Source organism: Balaenoptera borealis, assembly GCF_965194805.1.
Source record: "Balaenoptera borealis genome assembly, chromosome: 7".
Taxonomy (NCBI): Eukaryota; Metazoa; Chordata; class Mammalia; order Artiodactyla; family Balaenopteridae; genus Balaenoptera; species Balaenoptera borealis.
Window position 1 is genome coordinate 71718408 of NC_138864.1, and position 13949 is coordinate 71732356.

At 36.8% G+C, this 13949-nt stretch overlaps 1 protein-coding gene across 2 annotated transcripts in view; it reads right to left on the reverse strand.

The window, feature by feature from the left end:
• Positions 1–806: 806 nt before the first annotated feature.
• The window catches only part of CASD1 (CAS1 domain containing 1), a 68273-nt gene continuing 55130 nt past the window's right edge, over positions 807–13949 (reverse strand). For both annotated transcript variants that reach the window (XM_082398322.1, XM_082398323.1), the window contains one exon: positions 807–2283. In XM_082398322.1, the coding sequence (XP_082254448.1) occupies positions 2017–2283 (267 nt within the window). In that variant the 3' untranslated portion in view covers positions 807–2016. The remainder of the gene's footprint in view (positions 2284–13949) is intronic.

The window sequence follows — 13949 nt, forward strand, 5'->3', positions numbered from 1 at the left end:
TAAAACATACCATAGATGCTATAATTGTGGTAACTTATACCACAATAACCTCTTATCCATAAAGACTCATTAAGAAAATCAAATATAAATAGGACGTATTTTAATGACAAATGCATATTTTAATTTTAATTTTTATGTGCCACTGTTTTATTTTATACATAGAACACGTGATAAAGAAATAGGGCTTACCAGTTCCAGGAAAAAACTTTTCACTTGGCTATCACTATTAGAAGACATAAGTACTTCTATAACACAAATAATGGTCATCTTTCTTTTTCAATTGTTTCATCAGGAGGAATCTTTCTCAGATGATAAAACTTACAAGCTAAATTAAAATGCACTCTACTCATTGGCAAGCCACACCAGCAAGAATAATGTGATCACAGTACTTGGAAGTTTTTGATTTATAACTATACTATTCTCTACTTATAAGCCTGCAGTCTAGGAGGCAGAGCAATGAATCATTACAATTGTCTATCTGGGAAATGTCAAAAGATTAAGTAAGGGCAGAAGAAGAGAGGAAAAAGAAAGACCACACATCTGTTTGAGAAATATTCCTCAATTAATGGAAATATATCACTAGCACATAAATCCAGTGCTAAAGAAATAAATTTAGAAAATCTTTAAGTAACATTACTAATAAAACAATGTTTTAACTCATGGGCAGATTATCCTCTGAAGCACTGATAACTAAATTATTCTTTAACTATCACAGTGACTTACCCATATATGCTAAGAGATTGAAAAAGTAAATTTAAGCTGAGGAAATGAATTAGACATTTGAACCAATCATTAATGGATCCAGCTTTAAAAAAAAACATACTTTAATTGATACTTTACAATACAAAAATAAGCATCCACAGAATGTTTATTTACTGTTTAAATTACTCCATATTTTCATATACCATGAACAAAAAATATTTTACCCCATACACAGTAACAGCAAACAAGTGCAATCTTTCAAACATTAAAATTTATAATCAAATCTGTACAACAGATAAATAAATTTATACCTCTAACAATTAGCTTGTAACAAAACCAAAAACATACACTGCCCAAGGTCACCGGTTTACTTAAAATTCTACTTATGGTTATACATCTCAAACATAACTTGAATCCTTACTACACTGCACAAGTTTAGATTGATAAATATTTTTTTAAAAATAGGAGGGAGTAATAGGAAATACCAAAATGGTTATAAAGAGCTTCCAAACATTGGAAATAATATACAAAATTAATTAGATGGGGGAAAGCATATTCAATGGATCCACAGGGTAACTGGTATTACACTGGTATAGCTTAAAGAAAGGAAACAGGTGAATGTTTGGACTAGAAAGAAAATTTGGCCTTTTTATAAAAAGCTACAACAGTATCAATGACAAAACCCTGTCATGGAGCCTAGAACAACTTTGAGACAAAGTGTACAAAGATTTTAGGCTTATATACCTGAAAACCATAGTTAGGAAGAAAACTCATGTCAGGAAACATAACAATCAGAACATGAACACAGAAGACATACTGTTTGTCATTCCACATCATTGCACATATAAGAAAACAATACTGCAGTCTTTCTTGAGTAAGAAAGTTTTCAACGAAATAGGAAGTTCCATGATGAATACAGGTGCATACAATTTTATTACCACAAATTTAGTAAATATCAAAACACTCAGTGGTGTCACTAAGCTAATTATCTGTATTTTTTACTGGAAAGGTAATTATTTCCCTGCCTTCATATGTTAACTTAAAATCACTTATAAAAGGAAATACAGATCCAGTAGAAAAGACTTTTCACATGCAGTCCTATACAATGCACTCTGCTTCATCAATTTTCTTCAGTATTTCACATCGTATATGTACATGTCCAAAATATACAACCACACATGTTCAACAGATGTCACTGAGCTATCTTCTTGTCACACAAATTTTTATTTACATATACATTTGTATCTTCAGATAGATGCTGTTCTCCTCCAGGTAGACACAAAGTTAATCTGAAGAGTTTAAGGTTTTAGTATCCTAATGTCTTGATTTATCTTGAACAGATGATAAGATGAGGAGTCCACAAAAAAATGCAGCTATACATGCCAATCTTTTCAACAGAGATGAGTTATCTTTAGGAATAATAATCTGTGCAAGATCATTAGTGATCTGAGAAATTTCATGTGCCACACAAACAAATATGAAAGTGCTGACAATGATGTTGAGCATAGGGTTTCCAGGTATGAGTACCAAGATACCCCTTGTGTCTGCTGCCAGCCATATGTGATACTGGCAAATAAATAGCTGAAAGGAAAAATATGTCAAGTTAGATATGTTCAGAGGGTCCATAAATATATTACAGATTTTCCTAATTTAAACATATGATAGCATAATTATGTCAGAAGGCTTTTCCAAAACCATTTAATTATGTTTCACTGTTGGCCTTAAAGTCTATTGGCAGTCTAGTGTCCAGAACTCCTAATTGCTGAAGCACTGCTTCAAAGTCCCCAAGAAATGAACCACAGGAACCTTCTAACTTTAAAAACATTTCTTTGTCAGCTGTCTTCTATATCATGCAATGATATATGGACTTTTGTATTCAGACTCCAAATAAAGAATTACTGTGTGTGTGTGTGTGTGTGTGTATACACGTCTGTACTGCATATGTATATCTGTGAATATACTTATGTATATGTATATATGAGTGGGAAATGGCATGTTTTTTAAGATGTCCTCGTGTTTGTTCTGCACCAGACAAATGTCTTGAATTGCATTTCAATGTTTCAATAGTGTATTTCAACTTCTATGTGAGTATACATATTAGAGGACACAATTACTACTTTTGATTGTGATTACAAATGTGGTTCTACCATCACATTGCTTCAAAATATCAAAGATTAGGAAAATGCTTAAGCTACTTCAACAAATATCAACATGATGAAGAATGCTAAATTCTATACAATCTCTCTGTTAAAGGAGACTTAAAAAATAGGACATTCAGAGACAAGATGGCAGAGCAGAAGGACCTTGCTCTCAGGAAAACATCAAAATCACAACAAACTGCTGAACAACTATCAATTAAAAAAAAGACTGGAATCTTCCAAAAAAAGATATTCTGTATCCAAAGACATAAAGAAGAAACCATGAGATAGTAGGAGGGGCGCTCTCATGATATAATCAAGTCCCATACCACCTGGGTGGGAGAACCAAAAACTGGAGAATAATTATATCACAGAAGTTTTCCCACAAGAGTGAGAGCTCTGAGCTCCACACCATGCCTAGGGGTTCAGCATCAGGAGGAGGAGTACCCACAGCAATTGACTTTGAAGGCCAGTGGGGCTCGACTGCAGGAGCTCCACAGGATTGGGGGAAACAGAGACTTCACTCTTGGAGGGCGCACACCAGGACACAGGGCAAAAGCAGAGACTCCACAGGAGCCTGGGCCAGAATTACCTGCTGGTCTTGGAAGGTCTCCTGTGGGGGGGGGGGGGGGCGTGGAGGCTCTCGCTGGGGTCATAAAAGCTGGTGGCAGGCATAGTGGGGACCTACGTGAACTTTGGCTAGAGGCAGACATCTTGGGTCCTTTGACTGAGACCTGGTCGCAGCCAACTGCCTATAAGCTCCAGGGCTGGGACACCTCAAGCCAAAAATCAAAAGGGCAGGAACACAGACCCAGCCACCAGCAGCCAGGCTGCCTAAAGACTTCTTGAGCCCACAGCCACCTCTAGACATGCCCCTTGACATGGCCCTGCCCACAAGAGGGCCAAGACCCGGCTCCACCCACCAAGGGAAGGCACTGGCCCCGCCCCCCCCCCAGAAAGCCTGCACAAGCATCTAGACTGGACTAACACACCAGAGGGGAGACACCAGAAGCAAGAAAACTATGATCCAGCAGCCTGTGGAACTGAGTCCGAAAACAGGTCAGAACTACCCTGGGACAAGCTGGTCCCTGGCCCTTGGGTGACGAGAGGGGAGTGTACTGCTGGGACATACAGGACATCCCCTATAGAGGGCCACTTCTCCAAGGTCAAGAAACATAACTAAACTACAACATATATAAAAACACAAATAGAAAATTAAAATGAGATGGCAAAGGAATATGTTCCAGATGAAGGAACAAGATAAAAATCCCAGAACAACAACTAAGTGAAGTAGCAATAACCAATCTACCCAAGAAAGAGTTCAGAGTAATAATGGTAAAGACGATCCAAGAACTTGGGAAAAGAATGATGTACAGAGTGAGAAGTTACAAGAAGTTTTTAGCAAAGAGTTAGAACGTATAAAGAACAACCAAACAGAATCAAAGAATACAATAACTGCAATGAAAAATACACTAGAAGGAATCAATAGTAGAATAAATGAGGCAGAGGAACGAATCAGTGAACTGGAAGACAGAGTGGTGGAAATCATTGCCATGGAACAAAATAAAGAAGAAAGAATAAAATGAGTACAGTTTAAGAAACCTCTGGGACAATGTCAAACACACCAACATTTGCATTAGAGGGGTCCCAGAAGAAGAGGGAGAGAAAGGACCTGAGATAATACTTGAAGAGATAATAGCTGAAAACTTCCCAAACATGGGAAAGGAAACAGTCACCCAAGTCCAGGAAATTCACAGACCCATACAGGATTAACCCAAGGAGGAACATGCTGAGACAATAGTAATCAAATTGACAAAAATTAAAGATAATGAAAAAATATTAAAAAAAAAAAAAGGAAAAAGCAACAAATAACATAAAAGGGAATCCCCGCAGGAGTATCAGCTGATTTTTCAGCAGAAACTCTGTAGGCCAGAAGGGAGTGGCACAATATAAAGTGATGAAAGGGAAAAACCTACAATGAAAAATACTCTACCAAGCAAGGCCCTCATTCAGATTAGATGGAGAAATCAAAAGCTCTACAGACAAGCATAACTAAAAGAATTCAGCACCACCAAACCAGCTTTACAACAAATGCTAAAGGAACTTCTCTAGGCAGAAAAGGCCACAACTAAAACAAGAACATTATGAAATGGGAAAGCTCAGCAGTAAAGGCAAACATACAGGAAACATAGGAAATCATCTACACACGAACATGATATCTAAACCAGTAACTGTGAGAGGAGGAAACTACAGGAAAGTAATGCAGGATCCTTGAAATGCATTTGATATTAAGATATCAGAAACTTAAAACAATCATGTATAGACATGTATAGACAGGTATATCAAAACCTCATGGTAACCACAAACCAAAAAGCCATAATAGATATACACACAAATAAGAAAAAGAAATCCAAACATAACACTATAAAAATAGTCATCAAATCACAAGAGAACAAATGAGGAAAGGAAGAAAAAAGACCTACAAAAACAAATCCAAAACAACAAACATAATGGCAATAAGGACATACATACTGATAATTACCTTAAATGTAAGCAGAGTAATTGCTCCAAACAAAGACATAGATTGGCTGAATGGATACAAACACAAGACCAGTATATATGCTGTCTACAAGAGACCCATGTCAGACCTAGAGACACATACAACTGAAAGTGAGGGGATGGAAAAAGGTATTCCATACAAATGGGAATCAAAAGAAAGATGAAGTAGCAATACTCATATCAGACAAAACAGACTTTAAAATAAAGACTGTTACAAGAGACAAAGAAGGACACTACAGAATGATCAAGGGATCAATCCAAGAAGAAGATAGAACAACTGTAAATACGTATGCACCCAACACAGGAGCACCTCAATATACAAGGCAAATGTTAACAGACATAAAAGGAGAAATTGACAGTAACACAATAATAGTGGGAGACTTTAACACCCCACTTACATCAATGGACAGATCATCCAGACAGAAAATCAATAAGGAAACACAGGCCTTAAATGACACATTAGCCCAGAAGGACTTAAATGCTATTTATAGAGTGTTCCAATTGAAAGAGCAGTAGAATATACATTCTTTTCAAGTGCACATGGAGCATTCTCCAGCATAGATCACATGCTGGACCACAAGCAAGCCTGGGTAAATTTACGAAAATTGAAATCATATCAAGCATCTTTTCTGACCACAACACTATGATATTAGAAATCAATTACAGGAAAAAAGCTGTAAAAAACACAAACATGTGGAGGCTAAACAATATGGTACTAAACAACCAATGGATCACTGAAGAAATCAAAGAGGAAATAAATACCTAGAGGCAAATGAAAAATGAAACACAACAATCCAAAACCTATGGGAGGCAGAAAAAGCAGTTCTAAGAGGGAAGTTTATAGGAATACAATCTTAGCTCAGGAAACAAGAAAAATCTCAAACAACCTAACTTTACACTTGAAGCAACTAGAGAAAGAACAAAACAAAACCCAAAGTTAGAAGAAAGAAAGAAATCATAAAGATCAGAGCAGAAATAAATGAAATAGAGATGAAGAAAACAATAGAAAAAATCAATGAAACTAAAAGCTGGTTCTTTAAAAAGATAAACAAAATTGATAAACCTTTAGCTAGACTCATCAAGAAAAAAGGGAGAGGGCTCAAATCCATAAAATTAGAAATGAGAAAGGAGAAGTTACAACGGACATCACAGAAATACAAAAGATCAGAAGAGACTACTACAAATAACTATATGCCAATAAAATGGACGACCTAGAAGAAATGGACAAATTCTTAGAAAGGTACAATTTCCTAAAACTGAACCAGGAAGAAATGGAAAATATGAACAGACCAATCACAAGCACTGAAATTGAAACTGATTCAAAAACTCTCAACAAACAAAAGTCCAGGGCCAGGTGGCTTCACAGAATTCTAGCAAACATTTAGAGAAGAGTTAACACCTATCCTTCTGAAACTATTCCAAAAAATTGCAGAGGAAGGAACACTTCCAAACTCATTCTATGAGGCTACCATCACCCTGATACCAAAACCAGACAGATACCACAAAAAAGAAAATTACAGGCCAACACAAGTGATGAACAAAGAAAAAAATACTCAACAAAATACTACCAAATCAAATCCAACAATACATTAAAAGGATCACAGAATCATGATCAGGTTGGGATTTAGCTCAGGGAGGCGAGGAGTCTTTGATATCCGTAAATCAATCAGTGTGATACACCACATTAACAAATTGAAAAATAAAAACCATATGATCATCTCAATAAGTGCAGAAACAGCTTTTGATAAAATTCACCATCCATTTATGATTAAAAACTCTCCAGAAAGGGGGCATAGAGGGAATCTACCTCAACATAATAAAGGCCATATATGACAAACCCACAGCTAACATCATTCGCAAAGGTGAAAAGTTGAAAGCATTTCCTGTAAGATCAGAAACAATAAAAGGATGTCCACTATCAGCACTTTTATTCAACATAGTTTTGGACATTCTAGCCATGGCAATGAGAAGAAAAAGAAATAAAGGGATCCAAATTGGTAAAGAAGTAAAGCTGTCCCTGTTTGGAGAGGACATGATAGTATACATAGAAAATGCTAAAGATGCTACCAGAAAACTACTAGAGCTCATCCATGAATTCAGTAAAGTTGCAGGATACAAAATTAATACACAGAAATCTCTTGCATTCCTATGCTCTAACAACAAAAGATCAGAAAGAGAAATTAAGGAAACTATCCCATTTACTACTGCAACAAAAAGAATAAAATACCTAGGAATAAACCAACCTAGGGAGGCAAAACATCTGTATTTTGAAAACTATAAGATGCTGATGAAAGAAATCGAAGATGACACACACAGATAGAAAGAAATACTGTGTTCTTGGATTAGAAGAATATTGTTAAAATGCCTATACTACCCAAGGTAATCTAGATTCGATGCAATACCTATCAAGTTACCAATGGCATTTTTTGCAAATCTAGAACAAAAAAATGTTAAAATTTGTATGGAAACACAAAGGACCCCGAATAGCCAAAGCAATCTTGAGAAAGAAAATGGAGCTGGAGGAATCAGGATCCCTGACTTCAGACTATACTACAATGCTACAGTCATCAAAACAATATGGTACTGGCACAAAAACAGAAATATAGATCAATGGAACAGGATAAAAATCCCAGAAATCCACACACCTATGGCAAATTAATCTACAACAAAGGAGGCAAGAATATACAATGGAGAAAAGACAGTCTCTTCAATAAGTGGTGCTGGGAAAACTGGACAGCTACATGTAAAAGAATGAAATTAAAACGTTCTCTAACATCATATACAAAAACAAACCCAAAATGGATTAAAGACCTAAATGTAAGACCGGATACTATAAAATTCTTAGTGGAAAATATAGGCAGGACACTGTTTGACATATATCACAGCAAGATCTTTTTGGATCTGTCTCCTAGAGTAATGGAAGTAATTACTGAATTAAATAAATGCTTTTGCACCGCAAAGGAAACCATACACCAAACGAAAAGACAACCTGCAGAATTGGAGAAAATATTTGCAAACAATGTGACTGACAAGGGATTAATCTCCAAAATATACAGCCAGCTCATACAGCTCAATATCAAAAAACAAAGAATGACTTCCCTAACATGGGAAAGGAAACAGTCACCGAAGTCCAGGAAGCGCAGAGTCCCATACAGGATAAACCCAAGGGGGAACACTCCAAGACAAATATTAATCAAAGTAACAAATATTAAATACAAAGAAAAAATATTAAAAGCAACAAAGGAAAAGCAATAAATAATATACAAGGGCATCCCTATAAGGTTATCAGCTGATTTTTTGGCAGAAACCCTGCAGGCCAGAAGGGAGTGGCATGATATATTTAACATGATGAAAGGGAAAAACCAACAACCAAGAACACTCTACCTAGCAAGGCCCTCATTCAGATTTGACAGAGAAATCGAAAGCTTTACGGACAAGCAAAAGCTAAGAGAATTCAGCATCACCAGACCAGCTTTACAACAAATGCTAAAGGAGCTTCTCAAGGCAGGAAACATAAGAGAAGAGAAAAAATGAGAAAGGGAAGAAAAAAGACCAATAAAAACAAACCCAAAACAATTAAGAAAATGGAAATAGGAATGTACATATCAATATCAATAATTACCTTAAATGTAAATGGATTAAATGCTCCAACCAAAAGACGTAGAGTGGTGGAATGCTTACAAAAACAAGACCCATATATATGCTATCTACAAGAGACCCACTTCAGACCTAAGGACACATATAGACTGAAAGTAAGGGGATGGAAAAAGATATGCAAATGGAAATCAAAAGAAAGCTGGAGTAGCAATACTCATATCAAAGTAGACTTTAAAGACAGTTACAAGAGACAAGGAAGGACACTACATAATGATCAAGGGATCAAGCCAAGAAGAAGATAGAACAATTCTAAATATATATGTACCCAATATAGGACCCCTCAATATGTAAGGCAAATGCTATCAGCCATAAACGGGGAAAACGACAGTAACACAATAATAGTGGGGGACTTTAACACCCCACTCACACCAATGGACAGACTATCCAAACAGAAAATTAATAAGGAAATACAAACCTTAAATGACATGTTAGACCAGATAAATGTAATTGATATTTATAGAACATTCCATCCGAAAGCAGCAGAATACACTTCCTTCTCAAGTGCTCATGGAACATTCTCCAGGATAGATCATATGCTGGGTCACAAATCAAGCCTTGATAAATTTAAGAAAACTGAAGTCATATCAAGCACCTTTTCTGACCACACCGCTATGAAATTAGAAATCAGTTATAGGAAAAAAACTGTAAAAAACACGAACACATGGAGGCTAAAGAATGTTACTAAATAAACAATGGATCACTGAAGAAACCAAAGAGGAAATCAAAAAATACCTAAAGACAAATGAGAATGGAAACAAGATGATCCAAAACCTATGGGATGCAGCAGTTCTAAGAGGGACGTTTACAGCAATACAGTCTTACCTCAAGAATCAAGAAAAATCTCCAACAACCTAACCTTACACCTAAAGCAATCAGAGAAAGAAGAACAAACAAAACCCAAAGTTAGTAGAAGGAAAGAAATCATAAAGATCAGAGCAGAAATAAATGAAATAGAGACAAAGAAAACAATAGCAAAAATCAATGAAAGTAAAAGCTGGTTCTTTGAGAAGATAAACAAAATTGATAAACTTTTAGCCAGACTCATCAAGAAAAAACGGGAGAGTACTCAAATCAATAAAATTGGAAATGAAAAAGGAGAAATGACAACAGACACCACAGAAATACAAAGGATCATAAGAGACTACTAAAAGCAACTATACATCAATAAAATGGACAACCTAGAAGAGATGGAAAAATTATTATAAAGGTACAACCTTCCAAGACTGAACCAGGAAGAAATAGAAAATATGAACAAACCAATCACAAGCACTGAAAATGTAACTGTGATTAAAAATCTTCCAACAAACAGAAGTCCAGGACCAGATGGCTTCACAGAATTCTAGCAAACATTTAGAGAAGACTGAATATCTATCCTTCTAAAACTCTTCCAAAAAATCACAGAGGAAGGTACACTCCCAAGCTCACTCTGTGAGGCCACCATCACCCTGATACCAAAACCAGAAAAAGATATCACAAAAAGAGAAAATTACAGGCCAATATCACTGATGAACGTAGACACAAAAATCCTCAACAAGATACTAGGAAACAGAATGCAACAACACGTTAAAAGGATCATACACCATGATCAAGTGGGATTTATCCCAGGGATGCAAAGACTTTTCAATATCTGCAAGTCAGTGTGATACACCACAGCAACAAACTTAGGAATAAAAACCATATGATCATCTCAACAGATGCAGAAAAAGCTTCTGACAAAATTTAACACTGATTTATGATAAAAACTCTACAGAAAGTCAGCATAGAGGGAACCTACCTCAACATAATAAAGGCCACATATGACAAACCCACAGCCAACATCATTCTCAATGGTGAAAAACTGAAAGAATTTCCTCTAAGATCAGGAATAAGACAAGGATGTCCACTCTCACCACTATTACGCAACATAGTTTTGGAAGTCCTAGCTATGGCAATCAGAGAAGAAAAAGAAATAAAAGGAATCCAAATTGGAAAAGAAGTAAAACTGTCACTGTTTGCAGATGACATGATACTATACATAGAAAGACCTAAAGATGCTACCAGAAAACTACTAGAGCTCATCAATAAATCTGGTAAAGTTGCAGGATGCAAAATTAATACACAGAAATCTCTTGCATTCCTATACACTAACAATGAAAGATTATAAAGAGAAATCAAGGAAACAATCCCATTTACCACTGCATCAAAAAGAATAAAATATCTAGAAATAAACCTACCCAAGGAGGTAAAAGATCTGTACTTCGAAAACTCTAAGATACTGATGAAAGAAATCAAAGATGACACAAACAGATGGAGAGATATACCATATTCTTGGATTGGAAGAATAGATATTGTGAAAATGACTATACTACCCAAAGCAATCTACAGATTCAATGCAATCCCTATCAAATTACCAATGGCATTTTTCACAGAATTAGAACAAATTTTACAATTTGTATGGAAACACAAAAGAACCCAAATAGCCAAAGCAATCTTGAAAAAGAAAAATGGAACTGGAGGAATCAGGGTCTGTGACTTCAGACTATACTACAAAGCTACAGTAATCAAAACGGTATGATAGGGCTTCCCTGGTGGCGCAGTGGTTAAGAATCCGCCTGCCAATGCAGGGGACATGGGTTTGAGCCCTGGTCCAGGAAGATCCCACATGCTGCAGAGCAACTAAGCCCGTGCGCCACAACTACTGAGCCTGCGTGCCACAACTATTGAAGCACGTGCACCTAGAGCCTGTGCTCTGCAACAAGAGAAGACACCACAACAAGAAGCTGATGCACCGCAACAAAGAGTGGCCCCTGCTCGCCACAACTAGAGAAAGCCCATATGCAGCAACAAAGACACATTGCAGCCAAAAAAAAAAAAAAGTCCCATAAAAAAACCAGTATGATAGTGGCACAAAAACAGAAAAATAGATCAATGGAACAGGATCGACAGTCCAGAGATAAACCCACGTACCTACGGTCACCTAATCTATGACAAAGGAGGCAAGAATATACAGTGGAGAAAAGAGAGCCTCTTCAATAAGTGGTTCTGGGAAAACGGAATGGCTACATGTAAAAGAATGAAATTAGAACACTCTCTAACACCATACACAAAAATAAACTCAAAACAGATTAAAGACCTAAATGTAAGACCAGATACTATAAAACTCTTAGGGGAGAACACTCTTTGACATAATTGCAGCAAAGATCTTTTTTGACCCACCTCCTAGAGTAATGAAAATAAAAACAAAAATAAACAAATGGGACCTAATGAAACTTAAATGCTTTTGCACAGCAAAGGAAACCATAAACAAAATAAAAAGACAACCGACAGAATGGGAGAAAATATTTGTAAATGAAGCAACCAACAAGGGATTAATCTCCAAAATATACAAACAGCTCATGGAGCTCAATATCAAAAAAACGAACAATCCAATCAAAAAATGGGCAGAAGATCTAAATACACATTTCTCCAAAAAATACATACAGATGGCTAAAAAGCGCATGAAAAGATGCTCAACATCACTCATTATTAAAGAAATGGAAATCAAAACTACAATGAGGTATCACCTCACAATGGTCAGAATGACCATCATCAAAAAATCTATAAACAATAAATGCTTGGAGAGGGTGTAGAGAAAAGGGAACCCTCCTACACTGTTGGTGGGAATGTAAACTGGTACAGCTACTATGGAGAACAGTATGAAGGTTCCTTAAAAATCTAAAAGTAGGGCTACCATATGATCCAGCAATCTCACTCCTGGGCATATATCTGCAGAAAACTGTAATTCAAAAAGATACATGCACCCCAAGGTTCACTGCAGCAGTATTTAGAACAGGCAGGACATGGAAGCAACCTAAATGTCCATCAACAGAGGAATGGATAAAGAAGATGTGGTACATATATACAATGGAATATTACTCAGCCATGAAAAAGAATGAAATAATGCCACTTGCTGCAACATGGATGGACCTAGAGACTGTCATACAGAGTGAAGTAAGTCAGAAAGAGAAAGACAAATATCATATGATATCGCTTATATGTGGAATCTAAAAAAAAGGGTACAAATGAACTTAATCTACAAAACAGAAATAGAGTTACAGATGTAGAAAACAAACTTATAGTTACCAGGGGCAAGGGAGGCGTAGGGATAAATTGCAAGATTGGTGTTGACATACACACACTACTATATATAAAATAGATAGGTGATAAGGACCTACTGTATAGCACAGGAAACTCTACTCAATACTCTGTAATGGTCTATATGGAAAAAGAATCTAAAAAAGAGTGGATATATGTATATGTATAACTGATTCACTTTGCTGTACCCCTGAAACTAACACAACACTGTAAATCAAATATACTCCAATAAAAATAAAAAACACACCCATAAACGACCCAATGAAAAAATGGGAAGAAGATCTAAATAGATGTTTCTCCAAAGAAGACTTACAGATGGCCAAAAAGCACATGAAAAGATGCTTAACATCACAATTAGAGAAATGCAAATCAAAACTACAATGAGGTAGACCTGGGGAGAGGACTGGGGTTGGCTGTACAGAGACAGCCGGAAGGGGCTGGAGTGTGGTACGGCTGCAGTAGTGGGTGTTTGAGGAAGATGCTTGGGCCTGCCATAGAAACAAAGGGCTATTGTTAAGTGGTGTGTGAAGGATGGGGCCACCATAGCAGCTCATGTGCTGGCCTTTGCCTCACCTCATTGGCCTCCAGGAGAGCGTGTCTCAGCCGCCGCTGCCTTGGCAGGCTCCCACACCAACCGCCACCTTGGCAGGCCCTGGGAGGAGATGTCATTGTGTTGCCCACATGCAGAGGTGCGGCTGAAACCACAGCTGAGCCCCAGGGGCCATGCAACTTAGGAAGCAGGGCTGAAATCTCTCCCCATGGCTGTGTGAGCCATGGATT